The sequence below is a fragment of the Sinohyriopsis cumingii genome, chromosome 5 (genome assembly GCF_028554795.1).
Source record: "Sinohyriopsis cumingii isolate HCF-2022 chromosome 5, ASM2855479v2, whole genome shotgun sequence".
Lineage (NCBI taxonomy): Eukaryota > Metazoa > Mollusca > Bivalvia > Unionida > Unionidae > Sinohyriopsis > Sinohyriopsis cumingii.
This window is the reverse complement of record NC_142965.1, coordinates 6,776,171-6,795,063: the sequence shown is the minus strand read 5'-3', so window position 1 is coordinate 6,795,063 and position 18,893 is coordinate 6,776,171. Positions and strand designations below refer to the sequence as shown.

The 18,893-nt window shown below is 34.3% G+C and overlaps 1 protein-coding gene across 2 annotated transcripts in view; it reads right to left on the bottom strand.

Annotated features, from left to right (window-relative positions):
* LOC149798572 (filamin-B-like) overlaps window positions 1-18,893 on the bottom strand; it is a 198,825-nt gene that overhangs the window by 109,026 nt on the left and 70,906 nt on the right. For both annotated transcript variants that reach the window (XM_089957384.1, XM_089957385.1), the window contains exons 11-12: window positions 11,783-11,956; window positions 9,705-9,851 (exon numbers count right to left, since the gene is read on the bottom strand). In XM_089957384.1, the coding sequence (XP_089813510.1) occupies window positions 9,705-9,851; window positions 11,783-11,956 (321 nt within the window). The remainder of the gene's footprint in view (window positions 1-9,704; window positions 9,852-11,782; window positions 11,957-18,893) is intronic.

Sequence of the window (18,893 nt, the reverse complement as noted above, 5' to 3'; positions counted from 1 at the left end):
CACTAACACATTCCTGAAAGGTAATTAACATCAACACTTCAAGTAATTAACATCAACACTTTCTAGACAGGTATTTGACATCAATACTTTCTAGACAGGTAATTAACATCAATACTTTCTAGACAGATAATTGACATCAATTGTGTGCTAAAATGTTAATGCCAAAATTATGAATGTTTTTTCCATCTGTGTTCATAAATGTATTGCTATTTCAATGAACTTCCTTTCAATTTAATTATTTGCCCAAGTCAGAATCATTGGCACTACACTTTGGATTATTTAGAAACCATGGGTACTCTCCTTCCTTTATATATTACATACACATATTTTTCCACTCTTCTAAACTGTGCTTTAACAAAGTATACTGTTGATGATACCATCCAGTTGTGGAGACTTAACATCGGTGTCTAGAATCCCCTGCCTCTGACTTAAGTATCTTTGGTAAAATTGTCCCGATATAAAATATTCTGGCATATAACACAACACTTATTCATGGTCCCCCAAACAACACATTTTAAAATGGTTTCTCTGTACCAACTTATGGGGAGGTAATTCCTTGATATGAAGGGAAACAACCTATATGATATATGAAGGGAAACAACCTATATGATACTAAAAAAAGTTAATTATTGAGATAAATAATTTGGACTGAGAACTGATACCATTAATACAATAATATAATTTTCATTTCAAGCCAGAAATAACTATTGGCCTGGATTTTTTCAACAGATCCAAATCTGAACTTGAATTAAGTCTAAAATCAAGCAAATGACTAGATAAAACTGATTCAACTTGAATTAGGTCTAAAATCAAGCAAATGACTAGATAAAACTGATACAACTTGAATTAAGTCTAAAATAAAGCAAATGACTAGATAAAACTGATTCAACTTGAATTAGGTCTAAAATCAAGCAAATGACTAGATAAAACTGATACAACTTGAATTAGGTCTAAAATCAAGCAAATGACTAGATAAAACTGATTGAACTTGAATTAGGTCTAAAATCAAGCAAACGACTAGATAAAACTGATACAACTTGAATTAGGTCTAAAATCAAGCAAACGACTAGATAAAACTGATACAACTTGAATTAGGTCTAAAATCAAGCAAATGACTAGATAAAACTAATACAACTTGAATTAAGTCTAAAATCAAGCAAATGACTAGATAAAACTGATACAACTTGAATTAAGTCTAAAATCAAGCAAATGACTAGATAAAACTGATTCAACTTGAATTAGGTCTAAAATCAAGCAAACGACTAGATAAAACTGATACAACTTGAATTAGGTCTAAAATCAAGCAAATGACTAGATAAAACTGATACAACTTGAATTAGGTCTAAAATCAAGCAAATGACTAGATAAAACTAATAAAACTTGAATTAGGTCTAAAATCAAGCAAATGACTAGATAAAACTAATAAAACTTGAATTAGGTCTAAAATCAAGCAAATGACTAGATAAAACTGATACAACTTGAATTAGGTCTAAAATCAAGCAAATGACTAGATAAAACTGATACAACTTGAATTAGGTCTAAAATCAAGCAAATGACTAGATAAAACTGATACAACTTCAGCATAAACATGTAATACATGTGCATGAAATAAAAATGACATCCTGATGTTATAAATACTAATTAAAATTAAAATACTCCACCAAGATATGAATGATAAATTTTGAGAAAATGTGTGCTGTCACAAAAGGTTGCTGAACCTCCCAATCCCAGAAAAGCTTGAAAAGATCAGTACATTGTGTATAAAATCTGCTCCACAGTGCATCCAATCCCCTGCTTATTTTAATTACCAGTGTTAGTGAAAAAAGCGATGTGTCATGCATGCTCCGAGTAACTTTTTGGGCATCTGGTATTAATCAGGTACTAAATATTTATATTAGTATGACATACTGTATAAAATCAACTGAAATTTTCGTTCAGGACACTGCAAGGAGAAATAGTATATTCTACCAGCTTTGCATTGAAGAATTCAAAATTCTCCTGAGAAAAGATAAGTAACGATTTTCAACCTTCTGTTAAAGTAAAGTCATTCTAAGAAATATTTTTATACAATGCAAATGTGGTATTCTTTCCAAAATATAACAAATGTAAATCATAAAAAATATTATGAGTATTACATGATATTTAGTAACAATGGGATATATTTTGGAGTTATCCTCTGGGTATTATTAAACAGACCTATATCTGCTCACCATACCTATGGAGATAGCAACTTGAATATTCTTGGTGCAGTAACAGAGTAGGAGAGGGCAACCTGAATACTACTGATGAAGTAAGAGAGGGAAACCTGAATACTATTGATGAAGTAAGAGGGCAACTGAATACTACTGATGCAGTGAGAATGCAACCTGAATACTACTGATGCAGTGAGAATGAAACCGGAATACTATTGATGCAGTGAGGGCAACTTGAATACTATTGATGCAGTATGTGAGGGCAACCTGAATACTATTGATGCAGTGAGGGCAACCTGAACACTATTGATGCAGTGAGAGGGCAACCTGAATACTATTGATGCAGTATGTGAGGGCAATCTGAACACTACTGATGCAGTGAGAATGCAACCTGAATACTACTGATGCAGTGAGAATGTAACCTGAATACTACTGATGCAGTGAGGGCAACCTGAATACTATTAATGCAGTAAGTGAGGGTAACCTGAACACTACTGATGCAGTGAGAGGGCAACCTGAATACTATTGATGCAGTGAGGGCAACCTGAACACTATTGATGCAGGAGGGCACCCTGAATAATATTGATGCAGTAAGAGAGAACAACCTGAACACTACTGATGCAGTGAGAATGCAGCCTGAATACTATTGATGCTGTGAGGGCAACCTGAATACTATTGATGCAGTAGGTGAGGGCAACATAAACACTACTAATGCAGTAAGAGAGGGCAACATGAACATTATTGATGCAGTAAGAGGGCAACTGAATACTCATAATCCAGCAATAGTGGGCAACCTGAACACTCTTGATGCTGTAAGAGAGGGTTACCTAAACACTACTGATGCAGTAAGAGAGGACAACATGAACAATAGTGATGCAGTAAGAGGGCAACTGAATACTCATAATCCAGCAAGAGTGGTTAACCTGAACACTCTTAATGCTGTAAGAGAGAACTACCTGAACACTCATAATCCAGCAAGAGTGGGCAACCTGAACACTCTTGATGCAGTAAGAGAGGGCTACCTGAACACTCTTGATGCTGTAAGAGAGGGCTACATGAACACTTTTGATGCTGTGAGAGAGAGCTACCTGAACACTTATAATCCAGCAAGAGTGGGCTACCTGAACACTCTTGATGCTGTGAGAGAGGGCTACATGAATACTCTTGATGCTGCAAGAGAGGGTGCTGAATTTCTACCAATAAAACCATTAAAGAGCCAATATCATGATTCATCAACTTTGACCCTTAACCTTCTGACCTGGATAATACATTTACAAATGCTACTCTAACCAAAAAGTAAAAATTATGTTCTTTCATGTCATAGGTAAAGCTACAAATGAAGTTGAAATGAAGTTTTTAATTCAGATTAAAACAATATCATAGTGAAACATGTTTTAGCAGACAATGCCATGAAAGGGCTCAAGCTCTGTGAGTGCATAATTTAAAGGTGTCCTTTTCCTGATTTCACACACACAGACACACACACACACACACACATACAATAACTGTCTACAAAGGACAAAATTTTGTGGTATCTTAAGTGTCCATGGTAAACAGGAATCACTGTGTATTGTCTTCTCCAAGGATAAATTGTCAATTGACTTTTAAATATGGTGCTGCTTAATTCATTTTATCAAAATACATATTCATTTTAAATAAAGGAAGCCTCTATATAAAAGACACCTGTTCATAAATGATGATTTTATAACAGTGTTTTCTAAATAATTTCACTTTATACAATGGATAACTTTGTACAAAGTACAAAACTGTATGGTTTATTAGGTGTCTTTTATAAACATCTGTCACTGTATATTGTTTCTCTTTATATATACATTGTATTCCGAAATATAGGTAATATACCCAACAGGTATTATGGAAACAGGTAATATACCCAGCAGTTTTTATGGAAACATGTAATGTATCTAGCAGTTATTACCAAAAGTTATTACAGAATCACGTAATGTACCCAGCAGTATTATGGAAACATATATAATATACCTAGCAGTTGTTACAGAAATAAGCAATTATGGAAACGCAAGTAATATATTTAGCAGTTATAACGGAAACATGGGTAATATAGCTAGCAGATATTATGGAAACATTGGTAATATGCCTAGCAGTAATTATGGAAACATAGGTAATGTACCAAAGAGATATTATGGAAACACAGATAATGTACCTATCAGTTATTACAGAACCATAGGTTGTTGTTGTTCTAGGGTTTAACGCCATTTTTCAGCACAAGATAGGTTATACATGGTGGCCAGTATTAATGGTGGAGGAAGAACCCTGGAAAACCCAGAGAAGAACCACCTACCAACGAGAAGCTACTGGCAGACTTTCCCACGTACCCACGCTAGCCGAACCTTGGACTCGAACCCAAGCAGACAGAGGTGAGATGGCAGTGATCTGTAACGGTGAGCGCTTTAGACCACTCGGCCACTCGGGGCCCCTAAACCATAGGTAATGTACCTATCATCTATTACTAAACCATAGGTAATGTACCTAGTAGTTATCGATGACAAAAAAGGTCCTTTAACTAAAGTTTCTATATTGAATTTGCCTTGATATATCATTGTTTGTAGACCATAGCTGTAGGTTAATTAGATATTGATGCCCTTAATGGGTTTGTAGTGGTACCATGACAAAAGCTGAAGCCAGCTAGTGATACAAAATTTGGGAATAATAACCAAAGACTAAAATATATTTTATGTACTTTGAAATTCTTGCTACCAATAAGATTAAACTATGCATTTTTGAAGAATAAGAAATGAAGACTCTTTCACAAAGCTTTGCTTGAATTAATACAAATTCATAAGAGAAGTCTTGTAAGATGAAACTCACAATCTCCAAACATCAATTATGTTCTAAAATGTTGATTACCATTAATGTGTAGACTTTATCATAAAATTTCTCAGGTCAGGATAATCTTCAATCTTCCTGACTGCACAACAATGTTGTATGAGAAAGAGGTACAATATTCATGAAAGGAAATTATTTTATGTGTACTCATGCATGATGGCAATTGTTTTATGTGTACTCATGCATGATGGCAATTGTTTTATGTGTACTCATGCATGATGGGCAATTATTTTATGTGTACTCATGCATGATGGGTAATTATTTTATGTACTCATGCATGATGGGCAATTATTTTATGTGTACTCATGCATGATAATTATGATATAAGCTCTCCAGAATGTAGCATCTGGCTGGTGCCATATCAGAATGTGGTGTCTAGCAGACACCATATCAGAATGTGGTGTGTCAAGTACCACATCAGAAAGCTGTATATGACTGTTAGCACATCGGAATGTGTCTGGTTGGAAGCACATAATGTGATATCCAGCCTCCACATAATTTTATGAAGTGCTGCCAATCTATTAGATTTGTTAAAACATAATATCTTTCTATCAGATGTGTTGTTATGAAATGCCAGTGTATCAGCAGTGTTACACTGTCACTATATATGATTGTTATGAAATGCCAGTGTATCAGCAGTGTTACACTGTCACTATATATGATTGTTATTGAGTACTGCCACTGCATCAGGTGCATTACAAAGTACTGTAATTATATAAGATGTGTTTTAAGTTCTGTCACTGTATCATATGTGTTATTAACCCTTTACCTCATAGAGCATAGTGACAAAGTGCAGCACGCTATAAATAGAACACCTGTTACCTAGCAGACCGCATCCGCATAGGCATGCCTGTGAATTGTTAAGCAATGTAGTGGTGTTACGTTTAACAGCAGTTTTAACCATTTTACGTTTAAGGTAGACATCTATTATATATGGAAAAATTGAAGAGTGAAGTCCGATTGTTATAGCTGTGTAATTATTTTTCACAGAAGAATATTTAATGTGCTTTAAAATCGAGAGAGAACTCATTCACCGTCATGTCAGTGAGGCCGCGTGACCGACCGTAGCTGCCATTTCCCATACTCAAAATTTACACGTTTTTCGTCTGCGTCTACATCACTAAGTCATCTGAATTTGATAATCAATAAAAACTAATTGCTGCTTACATAAATATCATAGCCTTTACCAAAGTTATTGAATCTTTCGTGGTTGAGATTCTACTCATGAAAACTTCGTAAGTACTGAATGAAATCCTGCCTGTGAACTGTTAAGCAGTTTAGTGTATGTTACGTTTAACAACAATTTTAAGCATTTTACATTTTTGGTACACATATATTATATGTGGAAAAATTTAAGAGTAATGTCCGATTGTTATAGCTGTGTAATTATTTTCCACAGAAGAATTTTTTTATGTGCTTCGAAATCTTGAGAGAACTCGTTCACCGTCATGTCAGTGAGGCCGCGTGACTAACCGTAGCTGCCATTTCCGATACTCGAAATTTACAAGGTTTTCGTGTGCGTCTATATCACTAAGTCATCTGAATTTGATAATTTATAAAAACTAATTGCTGCCTACATTAATATCAGAGCCTTTACCTAATTTATTGAATCTTTCGTGGTTGTTATTCTAATCGTGAAAACTTCGTACGTACTGAATGAAATCCGCAGCTGCCATTTTGTCGAGTGGAGATTACGACCCAGTTACTTTAAATAGCTGATATCGACCAGTGCATGAATAGCGACCACGTGATCTGACGTAATTGTCATTCGCAGAAATGAATGTAGTATGTAATAGGGGGGTTTTCCCCGAAGGTGGCGCTACGAAAACCATCTCAAAATGGCTGATGTTTACAGCAGGCGTCAAAAGGCGCTTCTATGTGAATCTTGCAGAGGCGTCAAAAGGCGCTTCCATGCGAATGGAGTAGAGGCGTCCAAAGACGCTTGTATGAGGTAAAGGGTTAAGTACTGCTACAAATGTGTTATAAAGTGCTGTCAGTGTATCAAGGTACACAATACTTGGACACATCCTGGTAAGCAATACAAGGATATTTAAATGCAGAAACACTGACCCATACATGAAACTGCCTTCAACAAAATATTTCAAAATTAATGAGCACATGCAATGGCAAAGGCAAAACTTCATTATTTTAAGCATCTTCAAAAATAACTATTGCCATAATGTGATATTTTACATTCAAATGTGATATTTCACACTAAAATGTGATATTCCACATTAAAATGTGATATTTTACATTAAAATGTGACATTTCACACTAAAATGTGATATTTTACATTCAGATGCAATATTTCACGCTAAAATGCGATAGTTTAAACTCAAATGCAATATTTCACACTAAAATGTGATATTTCACACTAAAATGTGATATTCTAACTTAAATTTAAATAATCTTCAGATGTAGCAATATGAATTGCAGCAAAAGAATGTCTGATTTCACCTCTACCAAACAGTCACTTGCTTATTGCCAAATTATAAGACATCTGTATTAAATGGTCACCTGATGTAAGAGAAAATTCTTTCAACTTCACAGAGATGGTTAACTAACTGATTTATATAATTAAGAATGAAGTACTGACCAACACACTCTGCTGAAAGATCATGTTTCAAAATACTTTTTCAAGATACAAAATTTCTCCCACCCAATGTCAAGGCCTCGTCCTTCCTACAAAGTTCTAAAGGTAATGTGAATGACTTTTACATGAAAAATCAGAAACTATCTTACCCATTACCACACTCAAATTTTCAACAGGTCAAACAAATTCTGAGAAGTTTTAAAGCATTGCAACATTGGTGAAAAAAAGAAAAATTTACTAAAATGGGTGGAAAAATTATAAATGGCTGTGAAGCAAGCACTCTCTACCTATGCCAAAACATGCAGGTTAAAGGAAAATGAACTCATATAAACCTTGAACGAATACGCAAAATATGAGCTGAAATATATACCAAATGTTTTTTAAATTTGCTGAACTGTTATAAAGATAAGGCTGCTTAATTTTCAACATTCAAGGTGAGTTTGGGCAACAAAGTTGGTTGGATGATTATGGTTGTCATGTCACTAAGTCACATTCAGTCTATCACAGGTATGGACAATTATTGCTATCATTGTATTGACAATTATTGGTAGCATGGTATTGACAATTATTGCTATTATGGTATTGACAATTATTGGTATCATGGTATTGACAATTACTGCCATCATGCCATGGTCAATTATTGCTATTATGGTATCGACAACTACTGCTATCATAGTATGGATTGTTATAGCTGTCATAGGTGAAGAGCTTGCAAATATGGGAACTTCCTTTACATCAGTCCAGTCATCAATTGCAGAAATAAAATCATGATATTATCTCTCACAGAACAAATCATGAAACTCCAATAAATAGAGATATTACAATAAACTCACTTCAACACAAGCAGTTCATCTTCCTTTAACTAGAAATGCTACATTAGTAAGGTTATATGTGAGTGTGGTGAACATGTTATATAAATATGTGCTGCAGACTGTCAATAAATTAATGTCATAAAAGTGTGTGCTGCTGACTGTTAATAAAATAACATTATATAAATGTGTGCTGCTGACTGTCAATAAATTAACATGTTATAAATGTGTGCTGCTGACTGTCAATAAATTTAACATGTTATATAAATGTGTGCTGCTGACTGTCAATAAATTAACATGTTATAAATGTGTGCTGCTGACTGTCAATAAATTAACATGTTATATAAATGTGTGCTGCTGACTGTTAATAAATTAACATGTTATATAAATGTGTGCTGCTGACTGTCAATAAATTAACATGTTATAAATGTGTGCTGCTGACTGTCAATAAATTAACATGTTATATAAATGTGTGCTGCTGACTGTTAATAAATTAACATGTTATATAAATGTATGCTGCTGACTGTCAATAAATTAACATGTTATAAATGTGTGCTGCTGACTGTCAATAAATTTAACATGTTATATAAATGTGTGCTGCTGACTGTCAATAAATTAACATGTTATAAATGTGTGCTGCTGACTGTCAATAAATTAACATGTTCTATAAATGTGTGCTGCTGACTGTTAATAAATTAACATGTTATATAAATGTGTGCTGCTGACTGTCAATAAATTAACGTTATATAAATGTTTGGTGTTGACAGTCAATAAATTAACATGTTATATAAATGTATGCTGCTGACTGTCAATAAATTAACGTTATATAAATGTGTGGTGCTGACAGTCAATAAATTAACATTATATAAATGTATGCTGCTGACTGTCAATAAATTAATGTTATATAAATAATGTGTGCTGTCAATAAATTAACGTTATATAAATAATGTGTGCTGACTGTCAATAAATTAACAAAAGAAATAAACATGTCATATATCAGTCATCAAAATGCTATACTGAAATCAACTTGAAAGATAAACTTTGAAAAAAAAACAGAATTTAAAATAGTATTATAACATTTTAATCAAAAATAATTCCTTCCATAAAATAAATGAAATTTCCATAAAAACGAAAGACCTAATAACTAATTTAAAATTATTTATGAACAAAAAAAAGTAACTTTGTTACTTGAAAAATTAAATTTCATTTAAATATTTAAAAAAATATTTTTTTTGAACTGTAACTTACATGTGATTTCCACTTCTACATTTCCTTTCGTAGTTCCATGCATATTGACCTCAAAGTGGGCTGTCTTGTTTACTGGCACCAGGCTTAAACCATCCCCAACAACTGTTATTTTGCTAGAGTCCAGAATGTCCATAGAGTATGGGGAACCTGTGCCATTATAATGTAAGGTTTTTTTATTAATTTAATACAAGGTACCTTTTATCAAATGACTGAAACAGTAAAACAAACTTGGAACCAAGAAAATAAACTTTCAAAAATCACACTCTATATGCAACTTTGACTTTGTATAACCTTTATTACAACTCAAAATTATCAAATGTACAAATAAATATATATATATATATATATATATATATATATATATATAGTTTTAAAAACTAAATATCCTGCATACAAATGCAAAAAAAACTAAAGATACATTTTCTTTCAATTCAATATTCTCAGTGTTTAAAATGGCACAGCACTAAAGATACATTTTTCTTTAAACTCAGTTCCCTGGGTACAATGAATCTAAAGTTCATAATTATTGCATATCAATTGAACTAATTTTAGCTGAATTTGGATTCAAAGACGAGAATTACACAATCCTAGTTTCAGAAACAAGTATCCAAAAAACAAGATCTTTTGTTTCCACACCAGGCTAAAAGTTTCTCAAAGATTCCTAATGTTCCTGGCAATGCAATGGACGTATAAGAAAAAGATTCCTAATGTTCCTGGCAATGCAATGGACGTGTAAGAAAAAGATTCCTAATGTTCCTGGCAATGCAATGGACATGTAAGAAAAAGATTCCTAATGTTCCTGGCAATGCAATGGACGTGTAAGAAAAAGATTCCTAATGTTCCTGGCAATGCAATGGACATGTAAGAAAAAGATTCCTAATGTTCCTGGCAATGCAATGGACGTGTAAGATATTGTGAATTTACTTAACATACAGCTGAAACTACTAAAGTCACTTAAGCTTTAATGTAGGTCACACTGAACTAGTTTGTTATGGTATTTTTGGGATGCATACATATAACCATTTTTCATGAGTGGGGGTGAATAGGATCCAAAAATGAACAGTCAGCAGAAATTACCATGTGCACTTGAACATGAAACCTGCTGAAATGGCTAAATCAATCTTACTGAGATATATATACATATTAATTTTCATGATAGTAAGCAAAACATGGTCAAGATATTGAGGTTTTTAAAACCTATCAGTGCTTACTCATGATGTCACAACATAATGATGCACTAGATAAAAGTGATGTCATATTCATGATGTCACAATACAATGATGCACTAGATAAAAGTGATGTCATATTCATGATGTCACAATGTAATGGTGCACTAGATAGAATTGATGTTATAAATATGATGTCACAATGTAATGATGACCTAGATAAACATGATGTTATAATGATGATGTCACAATGTAATGATGCACTAGATAAAAATGATGTCATATTCATGATGTCACAATACAATGATGCACTAGATAAAAGTGATGTCATATTCATGATGTCACAATACAATGATGCACTAGATAAAAGTGATGTCATATTCATGATGTCACAATGTAATGGTGCACTAGATAGAATTGATGTTATAAATATGATGTCACAATGTAATGATGACCTAGATAAACATGATGTTATAATGATGATGTCACAATGTAATGATGCACTAGATAAAAGTGATGTCATATTAATGATGTCACAATAACTGATGACATGACAAAGTAAAGATCATGTCATTTCGAGCTGGTCATTAAGTTTTGAATTTACAAAAGTAGACATCCCTAATGACCATTCATATTAGAGTTTGAGCCACAAGTTTTGAAAACCAAGAAGACTTTCAATAATTTTGTACAAGGGCTACTTCTGAATGTAAATGCACTGTACAATACAGTTTGTTTTTAATGATAAGTGAGTACATCAGTGCATCTCCTTAAGCACTTTCCATGCACAACTGCAGACTTTGTTGGATTATACCATTATTAAATGCCATTTGTGATCACTTTCTGGTATGATCTTCACATAAAGGAAAACTACACTACCAACCACATGAAATGCTCTCTAAGTTGACACCTTACCTCTAACTTCTGTCCCATTGTAGTAGACATGAACCATATACATCCCAGCACCCCCAGGGGTGAAATCAATCTTGTACAATCCATCTTTCTCCTCCAAAATATGGCTGGACACAGTACGAGCCTCATGGGTTACTTTGCATGTCAATTTTCCCTTTCCTGCCCTGGTGGCATCAGCTGAATGAATGAAAGAATGTATGAATAAATGAACAGATATATCCATCAAATTGTCAATCAAAGTAATAACGCCTGAGAACTTAGAACATAAGGTTAACAATGTCTCCAAAATTAGAAATCAATGTACTCAGAATAATTATGTCTTGGATGGTTCAGACAAATGTTAAGGGAAGAACATAAATTGTTAAATATTCTTAATAAATTTGTTTTATAATAATAATAATAATAATAATATTATTATTATTATTATTATTATTAATTCTTTTCTAACAAGGGTAGATCAATAAGAAAACAGATGAATCTAGTTTCCATTGAGGCCCTCAGTTATTTTATAACCATCTACATGCCTGTATCTAACAAACAAGAAGTGGGGGAAAAAGTGACGTCACAATATTTAACAAAGAAGAATCAAGTGATATGTGTAAATTACTATGAACACAGCCAGTCATTTTCAAGGAGATAATGACTGTAAATTACTATGAACACAGCCAGTCATTTTCAAGGAGATAATGACTGTAAATTACTATGAACACAGCCAGTCATTTTCAAGGAGATAATGACTGTAAATTACTATGAACACAGCCAGTCATTTTCAAGGAGATAATGACTGTAAATTACTATGAACAAAGCCAGTCATTTTCAAGGAGATAATGACTGTAAATTACTCTGAACACAACCAGTCATTTTCAAAGAGATAATGGCTGTAAATTTCTCTTAACACAACCAGTCATTTTGAAACAGATATTGACTATAAATTACTCTGAACACAACCAGTCATTTTCAGAGATAATGGCTGTAAATTACTCTGAACACAACCAGTCATTTTGAAACAGATGACAATAAATTACTCTGAAAACAACCAATCATTTTCAAAGAGATAATGACTATAAATTACTCTGAACACAACCAGTCATTTTGAAACAGATAATGACTATAAATTACTCTGAACACAACCAGTCATTTTCAAAGAGATAATGACCAAAAATTACTCTGAACATAACCAGTCATTTTCAATGGCTGTAAATTACTCAAAGCATATGGCCAACGATTTTCATTAAATATTTCTCTCATATATTCAGGCATATTATAATATAATTAATTATTTTATTTTTAAACAAGTACTGCCATTATATTAAACCATTTCAGTTCATGGAAAAGAATACCAGATGGTGCGTGAAAAGGAGCATACACAATTTGGTGGAATACTCCTTCTTTTGTGTCTTTATTTTCTTTCTAACTGACTCTAGGGGCAGTTTCCCCATGTTGTCAAACAATGGCCAATAACTGACAAAATGTAGGCATTGTGATACATAATTCTAGTTTGCATGGGTAGTCATTTCTTACTTTTACTTAGTAACTTTGTTTAGCCTTATAAAGATCAACAGACATAGGCAATATGCTTGTCTACAGAGTATAGGAAAGCTCGGGGATTTGAAGCTCGTGCGAGCTCGAGCTCGATAATTTTTTCGAGCTTTTGAGCTTGAGTAGTAAGAAAAATAATTTTCTTTATAATTTATTTAAACATCATTATTGTTAATCTAATATTATTTCAAAAAGACAAGAGCATGCAGAGATTTATCCAATAACTTTGATCGCAATTTTCTACAGAAATTAGTAGCAATTGAAAATGCTCTTTCTGAATCAACTGAAGTTGGTTTGATTGTACTGATGGCATCTGATAATCGCCTCAAATTTTCAGTCAGTTCACCATTACTTTTTGACAAGGAAAATTCTTGTCGTAATTTCTTAAATCGATCGGTTTGAAGAGATCCCTGAGTGCTAGAAGCTTCCAATCAAGATCTAAGTTCATCTTCAAGTGAGAGCTCATTATGGTTAATTGTTATTTTCTCATCATGTGCTTCTTCATTTGCAGTATTTGCCGATGGAAATAGCCGCTTCATCAAATTTGTTGCTAATTCAATAGAAGTTTTGGATGGAACATTATCCAAATGGTGCAGAGAAATCATAAGATCCATAAGTTGTTGATTAACTCTACCGTCAATGTAATGATCAATATTTTCTAAAAGAGTATGACTGATCTCTGTTCCTTGTGCAGACAATTTTTCCCTCATGAAGCTAATAGCAACATAAGCGGTTCTCAGAGAAGCTTTTTTTTCGCTCATAGCATTAAGAGTAACCTCAACCGGTTTCAACGCCAAAACTTGGGATTTCAATAATTCTATGTTCAAATTAGTTAAGAGATGCTTGGATCCGATTTCACTCAGCACTTCATTGGTGACATCGTATAATTTAATAAAGATTTCTAGCATTTTTAGCATGGAATTCCATCTAGTTTTGCAGTCGAGGGACAGTTGTTGTTCTTTGTTAAATTGTTCTGTGCTTTTAGCTTTAAACGCATCTGATCGTATGGCTGAGCCTTTGAAAAATTTAACGATTTCTCTCACAGTGTTTATATTTTCCTTCCATGATTCGCTTTGTATCTCAACTTCTTCAGCACTCAATTCATTGTCGCTTTCATCGAAATCATCAGTCTGTCCAGTTTCTTCGCGTGAAAAAACTGAAATTCCTTGACCTGGGCAATTTTCTCTGTAAAAAGTTTTTGTAACACCCAAATGCAATCCGTGATCAAGACAGGCTTGATACAGAGCGGGCGATTTTTTTCCGAACTTGATCATGACACTTGCTCCATCACCAGTAGAGGCAACAATATCCTGTTTGAATGAGACACCAAAAGAATTAGGATGTTCCTCAACGAGCTCGTTCATTCTTTCAGCATTACAACTTCCGTAAATTCTGACAAGACCAAGACTGATACATTCTGATGGGACCATATGAAGGTTGATGTTGAGAAATCAACATTTTCCGATACTTGTCCATTCGTCCAATGATATTGAAAATCTCTTTGATTCTCAGAGTTCTTTCTTAATGTCCTGTATGACTTGTTGCTTCACTTTTTCTTCAAAATCGCGAATAAAGGCCATCACCGATCTTTCATCAGCAGGTAGCTTCATTCCTCTTAATGACAGCGATTGACGAATAAATTCTGAATGAGTGATTTTCTGAATCGAGAATCCATCGACTGCAGCGAGTTTTGAAACTATTTCTTCCAGTGAAGTTTTGACAACAAAGTTATCCACTGTTCTCATTTTCTTCAGCTTTCAGACTCATCCTTGTTGACGTCAATATGATGAATGCTAAGCAGATGTCGACGCATTGTTGAAGTGTTTCCTTGTGGACATGAAATTGTCTGCTTACATTCATTGCAAGCTGCGAAATTATCCTTTTCGCGCTTGTTAAAATAAGTCCAAACAGCTGATTTCTTATTTTTTGACATCGCTACTGCTTTAGAAATAAAATATAAGTAAAAATTAACAAACAAAGAGCAGATACAATATGAAAAATCGCTGATAACATGTTTATGTTGTTTGAACTGTTCAAAAATCAGTTTAAATGAAATCCCTCGGACGTCAGTTGTGCGCCTACTGCCCCTCCGGCACCACTCATCGTCAGGCCAAATGCTTGAGAAGTTCACCGGTTCTCTCGCTTGCAGAAGTTGAAAAACCCCTTCTCCCCATCAGCCGCAATCATAATAGTCGAAATTATTATCTTAAGAGCCCCCAGCGATGACCGTTGCAAGGCAACGACCGCCCACTGGTCGACCAACACATGGGGAAGCGTAGGCTGTGTGAATCTGTAAAGCTGCTCATTCCCACAGTCAATTAATTATCGCACGGGTTTATCCAGGTCGATAATATCAAAAAGCGGTGAATTTTTCTAGACGTAGGCTCGAAGCTCATCGAGCTTTGACCTTGAGCTTCGAGGCCCCGAAAATGCTCCAAAATTATCGAACCTCGAGCTCGAGCCTAGGCTCGTCCCGAACTCTACTTGTCTACTTTGAATGACATTCAATTATCACTCTTACAAGTATTTCTTCCATAACATTTTCAATGAGTTCATCATTTACTGCCAGATTTACAAGTTTCTCAGAAGAGGTAAGCTTTTTATATGGGGCTTTTACCATACATTTATATTGGTATGCTTTGTTTAGACTACAATTCAATATTTCTTGTAATGGGGTCTACAGTCTACAGTAATTACATCACTACCTGAACTTGTTATAATAGCAGCGCATGCAAATAAGTTCTTATGTGCTCTGTACACATGGCCACTTATTTATAAAAATAACCAACAGCAATAGACAAAAAATAGATCTCTAGTGAACATGATGAGTAATTTCCACTGAACTAGACTGAACAATACCAATAGTGATTTTTTCCATTCCGTTACACACATAGGATGAGAACCAGTTTAAAGCATTTGTATCAAATTTATATCATTTTTGATTAGATAAGACAACATGATGAGTGACTAAATCAAAGGCCTTCCTCAAGTCTAGAAATAATATGCATGTTTGGTTACCCCTGCTGATTTTCTGTAGCCAACAATCTGCGAGTTTTGCTATTGATGTTTGGCATCAATAACCCTTGATTTTTGTGAAAGAGTGAAAATGTTTTGACATTTTCATACACTTGGTTAGCAATCAGTTTCTAAACAATATTTGATAATGTAATGAGAACAGAAATAGGTCCATAGTTTCCTAGGTCTGACCAGGGGCCTTTTATGTACTTGTATTGCTTTTACTTGTTTCAGTTTATCTTGGAGACTGGATACTCCTTGTATTGAGGTTAGCTAAAGACTGATGGGAGACTGGATAATCATCTTATTGAGGTTAGCTAAAGACTGATGGGAGACTGGATACTCCTTTTATTGAGGTTAGCTAAAGACTGATGGGAGACTTGATAATCCTTTTATTGAGGTTAGCTAAAGACTGATGGGAGACTGGATAATCATCTTATTGAGGTTAGCTAAAGACTGATGGGAGACTGGATACTCCTTTTATTGAGGTTAGCTAAAGACTGATGGGAGACTTGATAATCCTTTTACTGAGGTTAGCTAAAGACTGATGGGAAACTGGATAATCCTCTTATTGAGATTAGCTAAAGACTGATGGGAAACTGGATAATCCTTTTATTGAGGTTAGCTAAAGACTGATGGGAGACTGGATACTCTTTTTATTGAGGTTAGCTAAAGACTGATTGGAGACTGGATACTCCTTTTATTGAGGTTAGCTAAAGACTGATGGGAGACTGGATAATCCTTTTATTGAGGTTAGCTAAAGACTGATGGGAGACTGGATAATCCTTTTATTGAGGTTAGCTAAAGCCTGATGGGAAACTGGATAATCCTTTTATTGAGGTTAGCTTAAAGACTGATGGGAGACTGGATACTCTTTTTATTGAGGTTAGCTAAAGACTGATGGGAGACTGGATACTCCTTTTATTGAGGTTAGCTAAAGACTGATGGGAGACTGGATAATCCTTTTATTGAGGTTAGCTAAAGACTGATGGGAGACTGGATAATCCTTTTATTGAGGTTAGCTAAAGACTGATGGGAGACTTGATAATCTTTTTACTGCAGTTAGCTAAAGACTGATGGGACACTGGATACTCTTTTTATTGAGGTTAGCTAAAGACTGATGGGAGACTGGATCCTCTTTTTATTGAGGTTAGCTAAAGACTGATGGGAGACTTGATAATCCTTTTATTGAGGTTAGCTAAAGACTGATGGGAGACTGGATAATCCTTTTATTGAGGTTAGCTAAAGACTGATGGGAGATTGGATAATCCTTTTATTGAGGTTAGCTAAAGACTGATGGGAGACTGGATAATCCTTTTATTGAGGTTAGCTAAAGACTGATGGGAGACTGGATAATCATCTTATTGAGGTTAGCTAAAGACTGATGGGAGGCTGGATAATCCTTTTATTCAGGTTAGCTAAAGACTGACGGGAGACTGGATAATCCTTTTATTGAGGTTAGCTAAAGACTGATGGGAGACTGGATAATCCTTTTACTGAGGTTAGCTAAAGACTAATGGGAGACTGGATACTCTTTTTATTGAGGTTAGCTAAAGACTTATGGGAGACTTGATAATCCTTTTCTTGAGGTTAGCTAAAGAATGATGGGAGACTTGATAATCATTTTATTGAGGTTAGCTAAAGACTGATGGGAGACTGGATAATCCTTTTATTGAGGTTAGCTAAAGACTGATGGGAGACTGGATAATCATCTTATTGAGGTTAGCTAAAGACTGATGGGAGACTGGATAATCCTTTTATTGAGGTTAGCTAAAGACTGATGGGAGACTGGATAATCATCTTATTGAGGTTAGCTAAAGACTGATGGGAGACTGGATAATCCTTTTATTGAGGTTAGCTAAAGACTGATGGGAAACTGGACAATCATCTTATTGAGGTTAGCTAAAGACTTTGATATCGCAGATGCAGCAATTCCTTGGGCTTGTTTGGACTTTTTCATGAAATCCAGCAATTTCAAATATTTCAATCCACACATTAGAAATATGACTCCTATCGGCAGACCATATCAGAACAGACTTTGTGTCAAGTTTACTTCTATCCAAATATATTCAACTGTGTTAGTCTCAAGATCATTTATCCTTTTGTATTTAATGGAGTCAGCAATATAGACAAGATTCCCCCTCCCGGTTATCATCCAAATCTTTCCTTCAAACTGACAACCTTTAATAACACGTAATCTATTATTAATATTACTGTTTAAAAATGTCTCACACAGAATACATACATGCATTTTCTGGTTTAGCAGAAGGCTAATCCCATCAAAATATGGCTTACACTGCTGTTATTGTTGTGACTGTAGCTGTTTGGGGTTTCATGCCATTTTTTTTAGCATATGATAGGTTGATATAACTGGTGGATGAGGAACCCACGAAAATCTTGGTAAGGACCATGGATCCATGGAAAGCTCCTTCATACTGAACACACTCTTAAACCCCATAAGTCCTAATGTTGTACAAATTTACTCAATATCTTTATTAACACATGCATCAAAATCAATTTCAGTGTGTACATCGAGATCCATATTGTTATTTAACTCATG